Source organism: Juglans regia, chromosome 15 (assembly GCF_001411555.2).
Source record: "Juglans regia cultivar Chandler chromosome 15, Walnut 2.0, whole genome shotgun sequence".
Lineage (NCBI taxonomy): Eukaryota > Viridiplantae > Streptophyta > Magnoliopsida > Fagales > Juglandaceae > Juglans > Juglans regia.
In genome coordinates this window covers 15,348,451-15,362,882 of record NC_049915.1, presented here as the reverse complement: position 1 = coordinate 15,362,882, position 14,432 = coordinate 15,348,451, and the positions used below count along the sequence as shown (strand labels likewise).

The 14,432-nt window shown below is 36.1% G+C and overlaps 1 protein-coding gene across 1 annotated transcript; it reads right to left on the bottom strand.

Moving 5' to 3' along the window:
- Positions 1-9,174: 9,174 nt before the first annotated feature.
- LOC109010680 (putative disease resistance protein RGA1) lies at positions 9,175-12,720 on the bottom strand. The gene has a single exon (XM_035685810.1). The coding sequence runs from the start codon at positions 12,715-12,717 to the stop codon at positions 9,175-9,177; it is 3,543 nt and encodes a 1,180-aa protein (XP_035541703.1). The 5' UTR covers positions 12,718-12,720.
- Between the last annotated feature and the right edge of the window lie 1,712 nt (positions 12,721-14,432).

Genomic DNA, 14,432 nt, shown 5'->3' with positions numbered 1-14,432 from the left:
CCCTCTAATAGATAGGATAGTGATAGGGTTACTATCCATCTATTACCCATTTATTATTTATAGTGTTTTTATTTTTTTATCATTTTATTTTATGTATTTTTTTAACATTCTTAATCATTAAGAAAAAATTAAAAAAATATATAAGTTTATTAATAGTCACTTCCTTAACCATTAAATAAAATTAAAAATTAAAAAAAAAATCAAATACAAAAAGAGTAGTAAATAAATAGTAAGAGGGTAGTAACCCTATCATTTTTCCTAATAGATATAACCTACCACCTTAGCACTGTATAAAATAATTGTATGAGCCACATCACATGTGATAAAAATGAGAAATATTTTAGTCACAAAAGGATTACATAAAAACAAACTCATAAATTGACGTGATTTGATGTAGTGCATTTGATTGTAAAGTAGATCTAATGGATCTCATGAACTATATCAATTTATAGATTTACTTTTACGTAATCTCTTTATATTTATAGCAGTTATCGATAAAAATAAATGAAAATGGAAGCATCTGTGTCATGGGCACTGGTGAAATATCATAAGTATAAAGTTCTTAAACGGTTCATTGGGTTTTTAGTGAAACGGTGCGTTCAAGAGAGGCTGTGTAGTTAAAAGGAACATTGCATTTTGTGTAATGAGTGAAACAGTGAGTTTAGATGTAATTCGAACGTTAGTATGATACGTGGCATTTTTATGTGTAATGCTTTGTAAACAAACTAAAGTATAAAAAGGTAGAAACTGAAGGAAGGAGGCTGGTGCAAAGAACCTCAAGGATCAACGTACGTCACATTGATAACCAAGAGGGAAAATACAGAATCTCTCTGTAAATTGGAGTCTCTCCAAAACAAAAGTTCAAACTTGGTAAAAAATGGCAACTGTTTCTCCATTCCATTTTGATTTTGTTTAAAGGGTTACATTGATTGCGATAAACTAGGAAATAAATTAAAAAAGAACTAATCAAAATAAAAAGAATTCAAAACAAATCAGATAAACAAGAATTCAAAAATAAATCGGATAAAATCTTCTTCAATGAAGTAATCTTCATTCTCGCATAATCTCCATTCACCTTGATTCACGGAACATCATTCACGGAACAACCTCCATATTTGCATCAACTGTCGCCCATCCAGAAGAACTTGACTCCGGCAAGTGTTGTTGAACATATGCAGTAAATAACTTTGAGTGTAACCGCTTGAGCTCCGATGCCTGTAGCCAGACTGAATTGGACTTGGGGCAATTTTTCCATTGGACCAAAAATTTATAATAACCTCCACAGCGTGTAGTAATGAATTGGTGATCCAATATAGAAGCAATTTCATCTTTAGGGCTTGTATTCTTAGGGACCCAAATAATTGTCTCTATCATAGCTGGTGTGGTTGGAATTTCTGGTAATTGATCTTTGGGACCATGGAACTCAATAAGATATTCAAAGTTGAAAACATGACTGATGCCAAAATCAGGGGCAGTTCTACTACATAGGCATTTGACCCCAACTTCTTAACAACTTTGAAAGGGCCCGCGCGCTTGGTAAAGCTACCTAGAGGGAAAAGCTTTGATCTTAGGTGGATAAGGACCCTATCGCCGACATCAAATTGTCTATCCTTGCGCTTGACATTGGTAAAGGCTGCATATGCTTCAGTGCTAAGGGAAAGACGTCGCTTCACCTCTTCATGGATGTCCCCCATATAGCCAGAAAATCCAATGCAGCTTCACTTGGTCTAGAAGGCAGAGGTAAAGGATGGAGGTCCAAAGGAGTTTGGGGCTGAAAGCCATAGACCACTTCAAATGGTGTGCACCCTGTGGAACGATTCACGGAATTGTTGAAAGCAAATTCCGCTTGAGGTAATACCAGGTCCCAGCTTGTTTTATGATCTGCTATTAGACAACACAATAAATTTCACAAACAAAAGCCAATTTTTTCTCTCTTGTGGGACAAACAATAGTGAAGTGCCCAAACCCCTTGCACTTGTAACACTGGGGCCCTTCACCGGTAACCTTGGCCTTGCCTTTTTGGTCTCCCACCACAAAATTCCTTACTCAAAAATCAGGGCTTCTGGAATGAAGATGTTGGCAAACGTTCTTACCTAGAATCCGTTGAAGCCACTCGCCTCCCACTTGAGGATCCCTACTGTTTCTCAACATGCAGTGCTAGTTGGCATGCCTCATCAACATTAATCAGTCGTGCGGTCAACATTTCCTTTCGCACTTCACTACATAACCCAGTGCAATACCGGGCTAAAGTTTGCTGATCATTTTCCACAATTGTACTACGGACAGTTAGCTCGTGAAATCGGTCCGTATATTGATCGATAGTTAACGGTGCTTGTCTCAATTGCAACATCTCTTCAAACATCATTTGCTCGTAATCAATAGGCAAGTGTTTTTCCTTCAGGCATTCCTTCATCTCTTCCCAGTTAGAGATTGGTGCACGATGAGTACGACGCAATTGCTCCTCTACACTTCCCCACCAAGCTTGCACATGCCCCTTTAATTTCATTCGAACATGGCGAACTTTCCGATCTTCTGACACAACAAACCAATCAAAATAATCTTCAATGGCAGTTAACCAATCTTCGAATGCATTGGGTTCCAACTTCCCAAAAAAAATATGGGACATCCACCTTCATTCTCTTAGTAAGTTCATCAAGAGGTTGATGGTGAGCATCATGCCCTATTCCTCTCGATCTCAACGCTCCTCCGTCAAGTCCAATCTCTGGGTAATTTGCTCCAAAACATTCGTGAGCTGAGTGATCTGGTCTTGCAATTAGGGTAGGTTGGTGTTTGGGTTTTGGTTGTTTGGATCTTGGTTATTTGACATGTCGTAAGAATTCCCACTTCGGGTTACCGGCATGAAACACTAAAATTCCTTGAGGAATGACCCTTGCTCTGATACCAAAATTGGTGCAAAGAACCTGAGGCGTTGAAGTTGTTCAGTGTTGATTCATTTTGGAAGTGGGATTTGCCTCGAATAAATCTAGTCATTCTCTCCAAGAGTTCAATTATTGGATTCTTCTCTTTCTTGTTCTTGTTTTTCGATAGCTATTTCTCTTATCTATTCTGGTTGCAAACAGGACATGATCAGCAGCATCGAGGGCACAACGAGGATAGTAGGAAGCTTTACAAAGGCAATTGGATGGGCAACAACAAACCATTCAAGTACTTACGGAGAGTTTAGATCAAATGCATGATATAATGAGAACTTTAATTAAGCATCACCCTCGTGGAGAAGAAGTGCAAGAATCTCATGTAGTAATGCAAGATGATAAAGGGTTTATGCCTAGGGGGTCCGATTGGAGTTTTCCTATTTTGATGGAAATAATCTTGCGAGTTGGGTTTTCAAAGCAACCCAAACCAATACTTTGATTTCCATCAAGCACCTATAAATCAAAGGCTCTTGATGGCTTTGCACCATATGGAGGGTGAAGCCTCAGTCTGGTATCAAAATACTATAAACAATGGCCAATTTAATGGGTGGGATTCACTTGTTAAAGCCTTGCAAATAAGGTTTGGTCCCATTGCGTATGACAATCTCATGGAGTCTTTGGCTCAATTAAAGCAAACTACTACAATTGCTGCTTATCAGGCCCAATATTCAGGTCTGTAAATAGATTGAAAGGTCTCTTAGAGAAGCATAAGTTGAGTTTCTTCTTGAGTGGCCTTAAATATGAGATTTGATTGCCCACTCGAATGCTCAACTCTGTCAACCTAAGTGCTGCATTTGGATTGGCCAAGAACCAAGAAGAGTATGTTTTGAGCTCTTGAAGACCTTGGGATTTGTGGTGAATAATGGGGATGAACAATTTTCTAGGGGCAGTGAAGATATTGGCAAAAGATTTCAGAAGAATTTGGGGCCTGGTAGAAAGATATCTTCCTTATAAATGGATGAAAAGAAGAGGAAAGACTTGTGTTACCACTGTGATAAAAAGTGAAACCCAAGCCATGTTTGTAAGAATTTGAAGGTTTACCTTTTATAGGTAGAGGAAGGTGGATATGAGGAGGAATTGAATTAAGATAATGTGAACAATGAGTCAGTGATGGAAGAAGAAGAAGTAGAGGCATCTAAAGAGAAATTGCATATTTCCATCCATGCAATTTTTGGCTTATGAAGTGCTTTGCTATGAGGCTAATGGCGGTGTAGCCTATGGTAATTCTTGTGGATTCAGGAAGTATACATAACTTCCTAGATCTTGGGGTGGCATAGTTGGCAAGATTAAAAATTGAAGAGACCAATGAGAGCAGGTTGGAAATGGTGAAAAGCTATTGAGTACAAGCAACTGTGAGAATACTTTGGTTAAGATTCAAGGAAATAAATTTCCTGTCTATTTTCATGTGTTGACTTTGGGGGTTATGATGTGGTTCTTAGGGTTCAATAATTAGAGACTCTAGGTCCTATTGTTTGGGACTTCCTTAAGTTAATTATGGAATTCCAAATAAAGGGCACAAAGATGTTGCTGCAAGGGACGTCAACTAGGGAAATCTCTTTAAAGGAGGGCCATTGTTTCTTTAAACCCTCTTTAGTAGAGAAGAGAGGATGTTTGTTGCAATTGATATTGAATGAAGACAGTGAGAAGGCATAAATATGTTAGTAGGAAGTGAATGAATTGTTGGGGAAGTTTCAAAAGACTTTTGAGCCTACTAGACTTCATCCTTCAAGAGAGCGTGATCACAAAATCATACTCAAGGAGGGAACATAGTCCATCTCAGTCAAACCTTATAGGTATCTTTTTTACTATTAGAAAAGTGAGATAGAAAAAATTTGTTACAAACTAGTGTAATCAGGACAAGTTAGAGCCCTTTTTCATCACATGTCCTATTGGTGAGGAAGGATGATAGCAGCTATAGGATGTGTGTGGATTTTAGGGCTCTAAATCATGAAACTATTAAAGATAAGTTTTCAAGTCCAATTATTGAAGAACTCTTAGATAAATTGTGGGGGGTTGAGATTTTATCTAAGTTTGCTCTAAGATTAGGCTATTATTAGATTCGTGTAAGGGTAGAAGATGTTCATAACACAGCCTTCAGGATACATGAAGATCATTATGAATTTCTAGTGATGCCTTTTGGGCTCACTAATGCATCAAAGACATTTCAAGGGCTAATGAATGAGGTGTTCAAGCCCTTCTTGAGAAGATTTGTGTTAGTATTTTTTGATGACATATTGGTTTATAGCAGAAGCATTGAAGAACACTCGCAACATTTAAGAGAAGTTTTGATAGTTTTGAAGAAGCATAGTTTGTTTGCCAAGAGATCGAATTGCAGATTTGGGGTCACTAAGATAGATTATCTTGGCCACATAATTTCTAAGGGGGTGTGAAGGCTAATCTAGCAAAGATTTCTTCTACAGGAGTGCAGGTTCCAAGTTCTTTGAAGGCTTTGACGGGGGTTCCTTGGCCTTACTGGCTATTAGTTTTGAAATAAAATGTAAACAGGTTATTGCATATTGATTTCGGGTTAAGCGGGTCGATCAATTATTAATATTTATTAATCGTGTATTAACATGTCAACTAATTTTGACTCAAACCCATTTATATCAAACCCAAACTTACTAATTACCTATCGTATTCGTGTTGGGATCACAGGTCATGTCACATAATAGCAACCCTATACAACTTACTTTAAGTGATTTCACATATCAACTTTTTTTATATATATAACGACCTCTTATATTGAGTGATATTATGTTGCTGTTCGTGGTATCACTCCTTTTAGATTAAATCTCATTCATTAGATTAAATCTCATTTATTATTTATTGAACGAGTTAGACTCTTTTTATAATTTAAAGATCGGTCATTAGAAATTTATTTCAATGTAAAATCATCAATGATTGAAGTCTCTTACGCAGTCTCAGTCACTGCCAATGCTACATTAAATGAACTAATATATCATGTTTTTAAATTTAAACTCTCTTCTTGAATGATGGTGACCAAGTCCGACTTGAACTCGTCGGAACACTCTCCCAAATATCTCTATAAGCATCTTCCATTCCGTGTATTATTTGGAAAAATCATAAACCTCTGTAAGTGTAGCAATTAAGCCCATGAAAGGAAATCAGTCACGCTCCAAAAATATCGAATTAGCGCTACAAGGTAAGTAGCTTGATCATAAATTAGTATTAACATACGTTAGCTAGTTAAATATATAATTATTAAAGCCAGTTCTTTGGAAACCAGTGTTTATCTACCATGCAAATCATAATATTTGCAAGCACTCACTCATCATGTTCAATTACGCATATTATAGTTATATATGCATTATACATATCATACATCTCACATTGCATAAAACACATAATCTTTTTTATAATCAATTGTAAGAAAAGATCAGACCATTTAATAAGATGAAAATTCAAATGCAAGGTACCAATGCAGTTTTAGGGTGGATATGCAAGCCACAGACTCAAGCGGGTCCACCATAGTATGCTAGAATACTATCAGCGACTCCCCTTGCGATCGCGAGACGTGTGGCCGGTGCACAATCTCGCAAACAAAGTTAGGTATGTTGGCCAGTTAGATCAGTTAGTTAATTCAAATAATTCAATACAATGATCATGACTTTAAGTTCTCAGTATGAAAACTTTTATGAAATTCTTATGTTAAATATGTTTACGTTATGATGGGTTTCATCCTAATTTATCTGTTCATTTTAATTTGTTTTATATTTGTAAATCACTCCAGGTTAGAATATTATGAAGGTAGAGCTATAAGACGGGACTTAATCCAGGGAGGCATGATAGTGGCTTAGATCACGTGTATAGATTTTAAGTTATGAATTTTTATAGCACATACTTCGAAAAATTTTAATAAATAATTCTGTGCACTTTCTCATTTATGATTTCAGTATTTTATGATTTATTATAAAAAAAAAAAAAAAGTGTACATGGTGCTTCCTTTATAACAAAAGAAAAATATTTTAAGTCAAGTTCAGTAGTAGCATTCCAACTCCCAAGAATTTTTAAAATTGACTTTATTATTAGCCGTGAAGAGCCAGGTGTTACATAAATGTATTCAAGTAATTTGATGACATTTCAAATTAAATCAATGGTTTTGGGGGGCCAAACTGATATAATAATGATTATTTGAGCGAACATGTAAATTTGTATGTATATATTATGCAATTTTTTATTTATAGTTATAAATAATATAATTATAGATGTAATTTCATTTCATATTTACTCAATATATGTATACCAAATAATTATTATCAAATTAGACAATTGGTCATATTAAAATTTTCAATTTAAATAGATAAGAAATTTGCATCCTTTTCTCATTCATGTATTTTTTCATTGAGAAAAAAGACACCAATTGAAAATAATTAGGAGAAGAATGAAGATATAAGAATATCAAATGCTAAAGACTTTAGAAAGGACATTTTAAATTTAGAAAAATGAATTTTTTGAGTTTTTTTTGTTTTTGTACGCACATGTATAGATATTCATATTACGTATACGCCAAAATATTGGGAGGGTTTTTTAACCTTTTCTGTTCAAGTTTCATAGATTTTTGGGTTTTTTTATTTTTATTTTTTAACCATATATATAATTTTATAGATTATGGAGGCAATATTTTGGATTTTAAAATAACGAACAAACTTTTTGCATATTGTTATATTGTTATGGAACTCAATAATTTTAGATGGAAATGGAAGAGAGCTTTTTTTTTTTTGAAGATTTTAATAATTTTTAAACTTTTGTAAGTAATTAGGAAAAAAATTCAATTTTTATTTACTTAATAAATAAATATTCTTAGTGATTATGAAAATGAAATCAAAATAATATGAAGTCAAAGTGATTATTATGAAAATAAAATCAAGAATTTGATATTATTCAGTTTCCCAACACATTTTAGTGTTTCAAATTTTCTCAAAACTAAATTTATTTTTCTCTTGTTGCACATCGAAGGTTTGGAATCTACTGAATTGGCTATTATTGTTTCCTTCATTATATAATTGGGTTGCCGAGAGTGGTTCAGATATTCAAAGCAGCTACCTTCATTTCACACTTGGGATTACTTTGATTCATTACAAATTTACAATTAGATAAAATAATGACAAATTACATGAACACATATAGAGAACGTTTTAAGCACCTCCTTGACCGCTCTTACTAGCATTGGGGGTGATCCAAAACATGAAGAAAGACTTGGCATGCCAACAACTTGCTGCTACAATTTTAGAAGTGCATGTTTAGGCAGAGAAAGAATGCATGATCCAGCCATTGTGAAGACAGCAAATATATTGGGTTTGAAAGGGCACAATCTAAGGTTTTTGCACTGAAAATTAGAGCCAATTAGATGCTATGAGAAATGGCATCCATCGCTGCTTGGTTTACAACTTCTTGCCTCCCTCAACCTTAGAACAAAGAGTAGCGTTTCTTTCCTATTAGAATTTAGCATACCTACAAAGCTCATAAATCATACACTGCATAATTCCCAAAATCAATTTTTTTACAATGATTTGAGGTGTGATCTTGGCTTATGGAATTCACTAAACCACACATCAATCTCTTATACTAACTTAAAAGTGGTTTGCTACATTTAGAGCAAGAGAGAAAGCTATATTACTTGCACATCCTTTTTTCACATAGCAGTCGGAAGTTGCAACAGCATGCATTAGTCTTTTGAACCATCTGTAAGCATTGAACAAATAAAGATTCATCAGCCTTATACGGATGTAAAAAAATCCTTAACAATTATATTCCTTACCCCAATTAAGTTCTTTCCTAAGGATATTACATTGGCAGAACTCCTTCCCCTTCTTCATCTTTACCCATGTCATGCAATCGACAATCTGACAAGAAGCAAATCCATAAATGAAAAAAAAAAGATTAAATCCATAAATGAAAAAAGAAAACACGAGAAAGGGAGCGAAATCATTTGTCAAGTTCAGCAATTTGCCAATTTGAAAAGAAAAAATTGCATGTTGGAAGACCTTCTCTCTTTGCTTGGAGATTTGGAAATTTTGACAAGCACTTGTTATGTCGTTATGCAAACCCAACGAGAACATAAAATAATAGTAATAATAATAATAATAATAATTCCAGAAGAAGAACAGTTAGACAGAACATACCAACCAGATCTGGTTGCAGCAAGCAATAGGAGTGATGGGATCTCTTCAATGCCACCATTCAACATTCGAAGCACATTTGGATCTGAGCCAAAACAAACTTATCTTTGGATTAATTCCATCGTATCTGTGCCAAAAATGTATTTGCCATTAATTCCAACATAAGGGATGTCAGCTATCTTGCTCCACTCTCCTCTCTGATCTTTCTTGCAGTGTTCTTCCAGCAGTGGACATTCATCAATTGCAAGTTGCTGGAGTGAGGGAGGTAGGCCATTCTTTGGAAATGACTTCAACTTTTGGCAATTAGAGATACAAAGCTCTACAAGTGAGGGAGGCAGGCCATTCTTTGGAAAGGACCTCAACTTTTGGCAATTAGAGATACGAAGCACTACGAGTGAGAGAGGCAGACCATCCTCTGGAAAACATGTGAGGTTCTTGCAGTCAAAGATCCACAATGTTTTAAGAGATGTGAGTTTTGGAAAAGACACTAGATGCTGACATCCACCAATCTGAAGTTCATTAAGAGAAGTGAGATTGTCCAGCCCCCAATCGAACATGGCTTGAGTGATTTTAAGATGAGAGATGCTAAGAATTGTTAGGTTTGTGGGAAAACCTTCTTTGGGAAATGATAAAATGCTCGGACAATTCTGTATTTTCAGATCTCGAAGAGAGGTGAGGTTGTATATGCCATTTTGTAGTCCCTGCATTTTCTCACAGCCAGATATATCAAGCCCTCTTAGGTTGGAAGGGAGGAGCAACTCACCACCATTCAACAATTGAAGATTTTCACAATTGGAGATGGTGATGGTCTCTAGAAACGAATTGTGACGAAAACTCTTTGCTACTGACTCCAGCTTCGGACATTCGCGAATATTGAGGCGTAGAAGTGTGGTAGGTAATTCTCCACTTGATGTTAAGGATTCAAGGGATGGACAATTGCTAACGTCCAATTCCTCAAGAAGAGATGTGATGCCACTATTGCAATTACTGTTGTTGTTTGTATCATTATCATCATCATCCACCAAATTCCTCATACTCTTGCAGTCTCTTATATCTAGCTTCTTTAAAGTTGGAGGCATATGGCTTCTTGCAAAATGCGTTAGCGAATCACATTTAATGATACAAATAAACTGAAGACACGTGTTGTTGTACATCAATGCATTGGGTAATGATTCCAAGGCCATGCAATCTTCGATAACAATACCTGTGATTCTAAGTTGGAGACGCTCTTGATCAACTTCTTCCGCCACCAAAGAGATTTGTTTGGGACAATGACAAATGTGGAGAGAACTCAGAAATAGGAGATGTGGCAGTGATCCCATGTTGTCTGACCACAAATTCGTCACCTCCTCATAGTTGTTAATAGATAACCATTCCAACTCTGCCAGCTCTTCCATATCAAGCCCTTCATCTGAAATTGGTGAAAGTGATCTGGATAAGTCTATTAATTTGAATCTAACCTTGCTTCCACACACCACCCCATTGGATCTCTCAGTATTAAGTCTGCATTTATCTGGAAAGCAAGAAAGTGAAACCTCCAACTGCGCACAATAATCTATAGAAGCATTCTTTAGTAAAGGAAGGTTGTTTGGTAACTTCCCTAATAGCTTTGGACAATTACGAAGGGAAAGCGACTGCAGATTTGGGAATTCTTCACAAGGACTCCAATTGTCCCACTCCTTCATGTTCTCGAAACTCAAATACTTTAAGGATCTAAAACATTGTCCAAAACAATTATTGCCGCAAAATTCAGAACCAACACTCTTCACGCTATCCATGCCAGATATCGAAAGAGTTTTGAGTGATGGCAATTGCCCCAATGGAGGTAGTAATGTGCATTTGCGACAATTTCTTATTTTCAAGGAGACCATATGAGGAAATGAAGGGGCTGGTTTTAACCAAATAGGAAATTCTGTACCACCATAGTCAATTATACCCAGCTCCGTCAAAGTGCCATGAGGCTGTAGCCCATTTAGTACCTCTAGTTCACTTGTCCTGTCTTTCAACTCATCAATGTCACTACTCCATTCCAACGACAACGCACTAATTTTGATCTTTTTAGTTAATTCAGCATCCTTTGTATCCTTTGGTTCAATCACACTCTCCAATCTTGAAATGTTGAGTTCCCCTTTAAGATGCTTCAAACGCCCAAGCTCCTTTACCCCTGAGCAATTGTCTTTTCCCACAATTAGATTAGTCAGTGTTTGGAGACAAGTTAATTTACCTATTTGCATAGGCATTCCTTCCAAACGATTTGCACCTACAATATTGAGGTGCCGCAGGTTGACCAAGTTGCATAACATTGAAGGTAATTTCTTTAGATGAAGGCACATCTCCAACAACAATGTTTGCAAGTTGTAGAGAGTAGCTATTGATTCAGGCAGGCTACTAATTTGAGTATGGGAAAGGTTAAGGTACCGTAGATGCTTTAAATCACTGATAGAATCCGATAGTTCAGTTATACGGTACCCATTGAAAGAAAGCACCCTTAAACATCGTATTGTTGGAACCAATTCACATTGAACATGACGAGCCAAATAGCAACAACCTAAATATGGTAGCATGAGAGGTAAGAATGTACGTAAACTAATGAGTTTAGAAAAAACCCCAAACTTTTTAGCAACATCATATTGGCTACCCAAGTAAGATGAGTGGCGTGCCTTTATAGGGAGATTCTCATGCCAACTACCCCCAACCCTATCTTCCATTCTAAAGCATGTCTCGCCTGCAACCGATTGAGCCAAATCATTGATAAGGTCATGCATAAAAAATCGTGTTTTATCATAGCGTGATGATTGTTGGAAAAATGACCTTGACAAGAGATTGCGAAAATACTCGCTACCCAAATCTTCCATTTCCTCTTCATCTTGTCGTGGATGAATCAAACCTTCTGCCATCCATAATAGAACCACCTCCTTCTCCCTAAATTCATAATCTTTTGGAAGTATAGAACAATAAGCAAAACATCTCTTTAAATGTGAAGGCAGATTGTGATAGCTTAACATAAGAGCGGGAGCAATTCCACTTCTCTCTTCTGGTATATCCCATATCTTACTCTTCAAAACTTTATCCCACTCATTGCGGTCTTGTGTACTGCGTAAGAGGCCTCCAACAGTTTTTACAGCCAAAGGCAAGCCTTTACATTTTCTAACAATTTCCTCCCCAATATCTTTAAGGTCTGGATGTGCACTAAAGTCTTTTGCATCCAATGCATGTTGGGAAAATATGGACAAACAAGCATCAGTTGGCAACACCTCCAACTGAAAAGGTTCAACTTTAATGGTTCCCATCAGTGATGATACTCCCCGATTACGAGTTGTGACGATGATACTACTTCCAGGAGCCCCTGCTTCAAACGGAGTACGTAGGAGAATCCAATCATTGTATTTCTCGTTCCAAACATCATCAAGAATTACTAGAAACCTCTTGCCATATAGTTGCTCCTTAAGTTTGACTTGTAACCAGTCTAAATCCTTGCCATCACAATTTTCTGAACTCGTGATAGATTGTAAAATTGTTTTTGTAACTATAGCAACATCAAAATCTTCAGAAACACAAGCCCATGCTTTCAGATCGAAAAAGTTTTTCACTTGTTTATCATTGTAAACGAGCTGGGCGAGGGTTGTCTTTCCGATACCCCCCATACCAACTATAGGAATCACATTCACTTTAGTCAAGGTATCACTATTTTTATCACTTATCAATAATTGAAGTACAGCCTCTGCGACTTCCTCCCTACCGTAGATGTGATCTTCGGTCACCACAGAAGTTGAGGGAGGTATCTCTCTTCTTTTCCTTGGCCTTGGACTAGAATTTTCCTTCAAATTCAGTTGATCTTTTTGTGTCACGAGATCATTAAATCTAGCAGTGATTTTCTTTATTCTTAACCACAGCCTAATCTTGATCTTGACAGCATTTGGAGTTAAACTAGTAAACCAAGAAGGGACAAGGTTTTTTACCTTACTAGTGCTAGCTTGACTTTCACCCATCAACGTGCATCGCAAAGCTGCTTCCGTAGCGACCTCATCCAATATATCTTCCACGTCGTAGGCCAAGTCTCTGAGATCATCAAGCCAATATTTTACTGACATGTCAATGTGTTGCTTCTCCTCTGCATCATCAAGCACCTTACGAATTCTTGTCAACATTTTTTTCCACTTGTCTAGCTGTTTTCGAAGTCCCTCTTGACGAACGAATTGCATAAATTCAGGAGACGTCAATCGAGTAAACAACATATTAAGGAATGCGGAAAGAAAGAGCTCTCCCACCGCCATGATTTTCGTATGAGAAATTAAGGAATGAGTAGTGGAAAAAGTATGCAAGATATATATGAGCAAAACTAGTGGTTTCTCCTGGCAAAAGGCCAAGAGCATATGTGCTATAGCGAGGATCCCAATTTTTGTTGTTGCTATGGCGAGAATCCCAATTTTTGTTATTTGGCTTCTTTCTCATGTGTATATATACTTTTTCTCTTTTTGTGATTATTCTTTTTCGTTCTGACCGTCTTTTACTTCGTTCCGTCACATGATGATGATAGTTCACCGCCACAAATTCAATCAACGTATCCATATTTTTAAAGATATGATCATTTAATTTTTTTAAAAATCTGGGGTCTGCATTTATTGGTTTATATTAAATAATTACTAGGAAATTAATATCGTTTTCTTCTGGATAAACATGACATGGAAAATAATATCATGGAAGAAAGTATCGTCTATCATGGCGTAAAATAATATCATAATAATAAGCAAGTTGTGTAGCATTACTTGAAAGATAAAAATCACGTCCACAGGTACGGTATTGTCTATCGTGTTGTCTCTATCTGCAGAGAGCCATTTCTCATGTATGACATATGTAAAACAACATCTTCAATCTACAAACGAAGCATTTTGTGTCGATTCTGTTTGTTTCAATATGTATAGTCATACGTATTGAAACAAACAGCCAGAGTCCAAGCAAATCGACACAAAATGCTTGTTTAGATCCTATACGATTCTGGGTGAGTTTGGATGTTGAAGTGAATTGAGTTGAGTTGAATTGAGTTGAGTTGAAATGATAAAATATTATTAGAATATTATTTTTTAATATTATTATTATTTTGAGATTTGAAAAAGTTAAATTATTTATTATATTTTATGTTAGAATTTAAAAAAATTATAATGATAAGTTGAGATGAGTTAAAAATAATTTATGTTCTAAACGAACTCTCAAACTGCCTACACAATCAATGCGAGTATGGTATTGTTTTTAATTTGTGTAATGGTATTGTTTATAGCACTTTGTATTTTTCCGTACTGCGTAAACGTCACCCATGACGATTAGATCCAGACTTCTACCTTCCTTTTTTATTTAAATAAAG

Excerpts from the sequence above, each read along its gene's own strand:
- LOC109010680 (XM_035685810.1), bottom strand. The coding sequence starts at position 12,717 with ATGGGGGGTATCGGAAAGACAACCCTCGCCCAGCTCGTTTACAATGAT.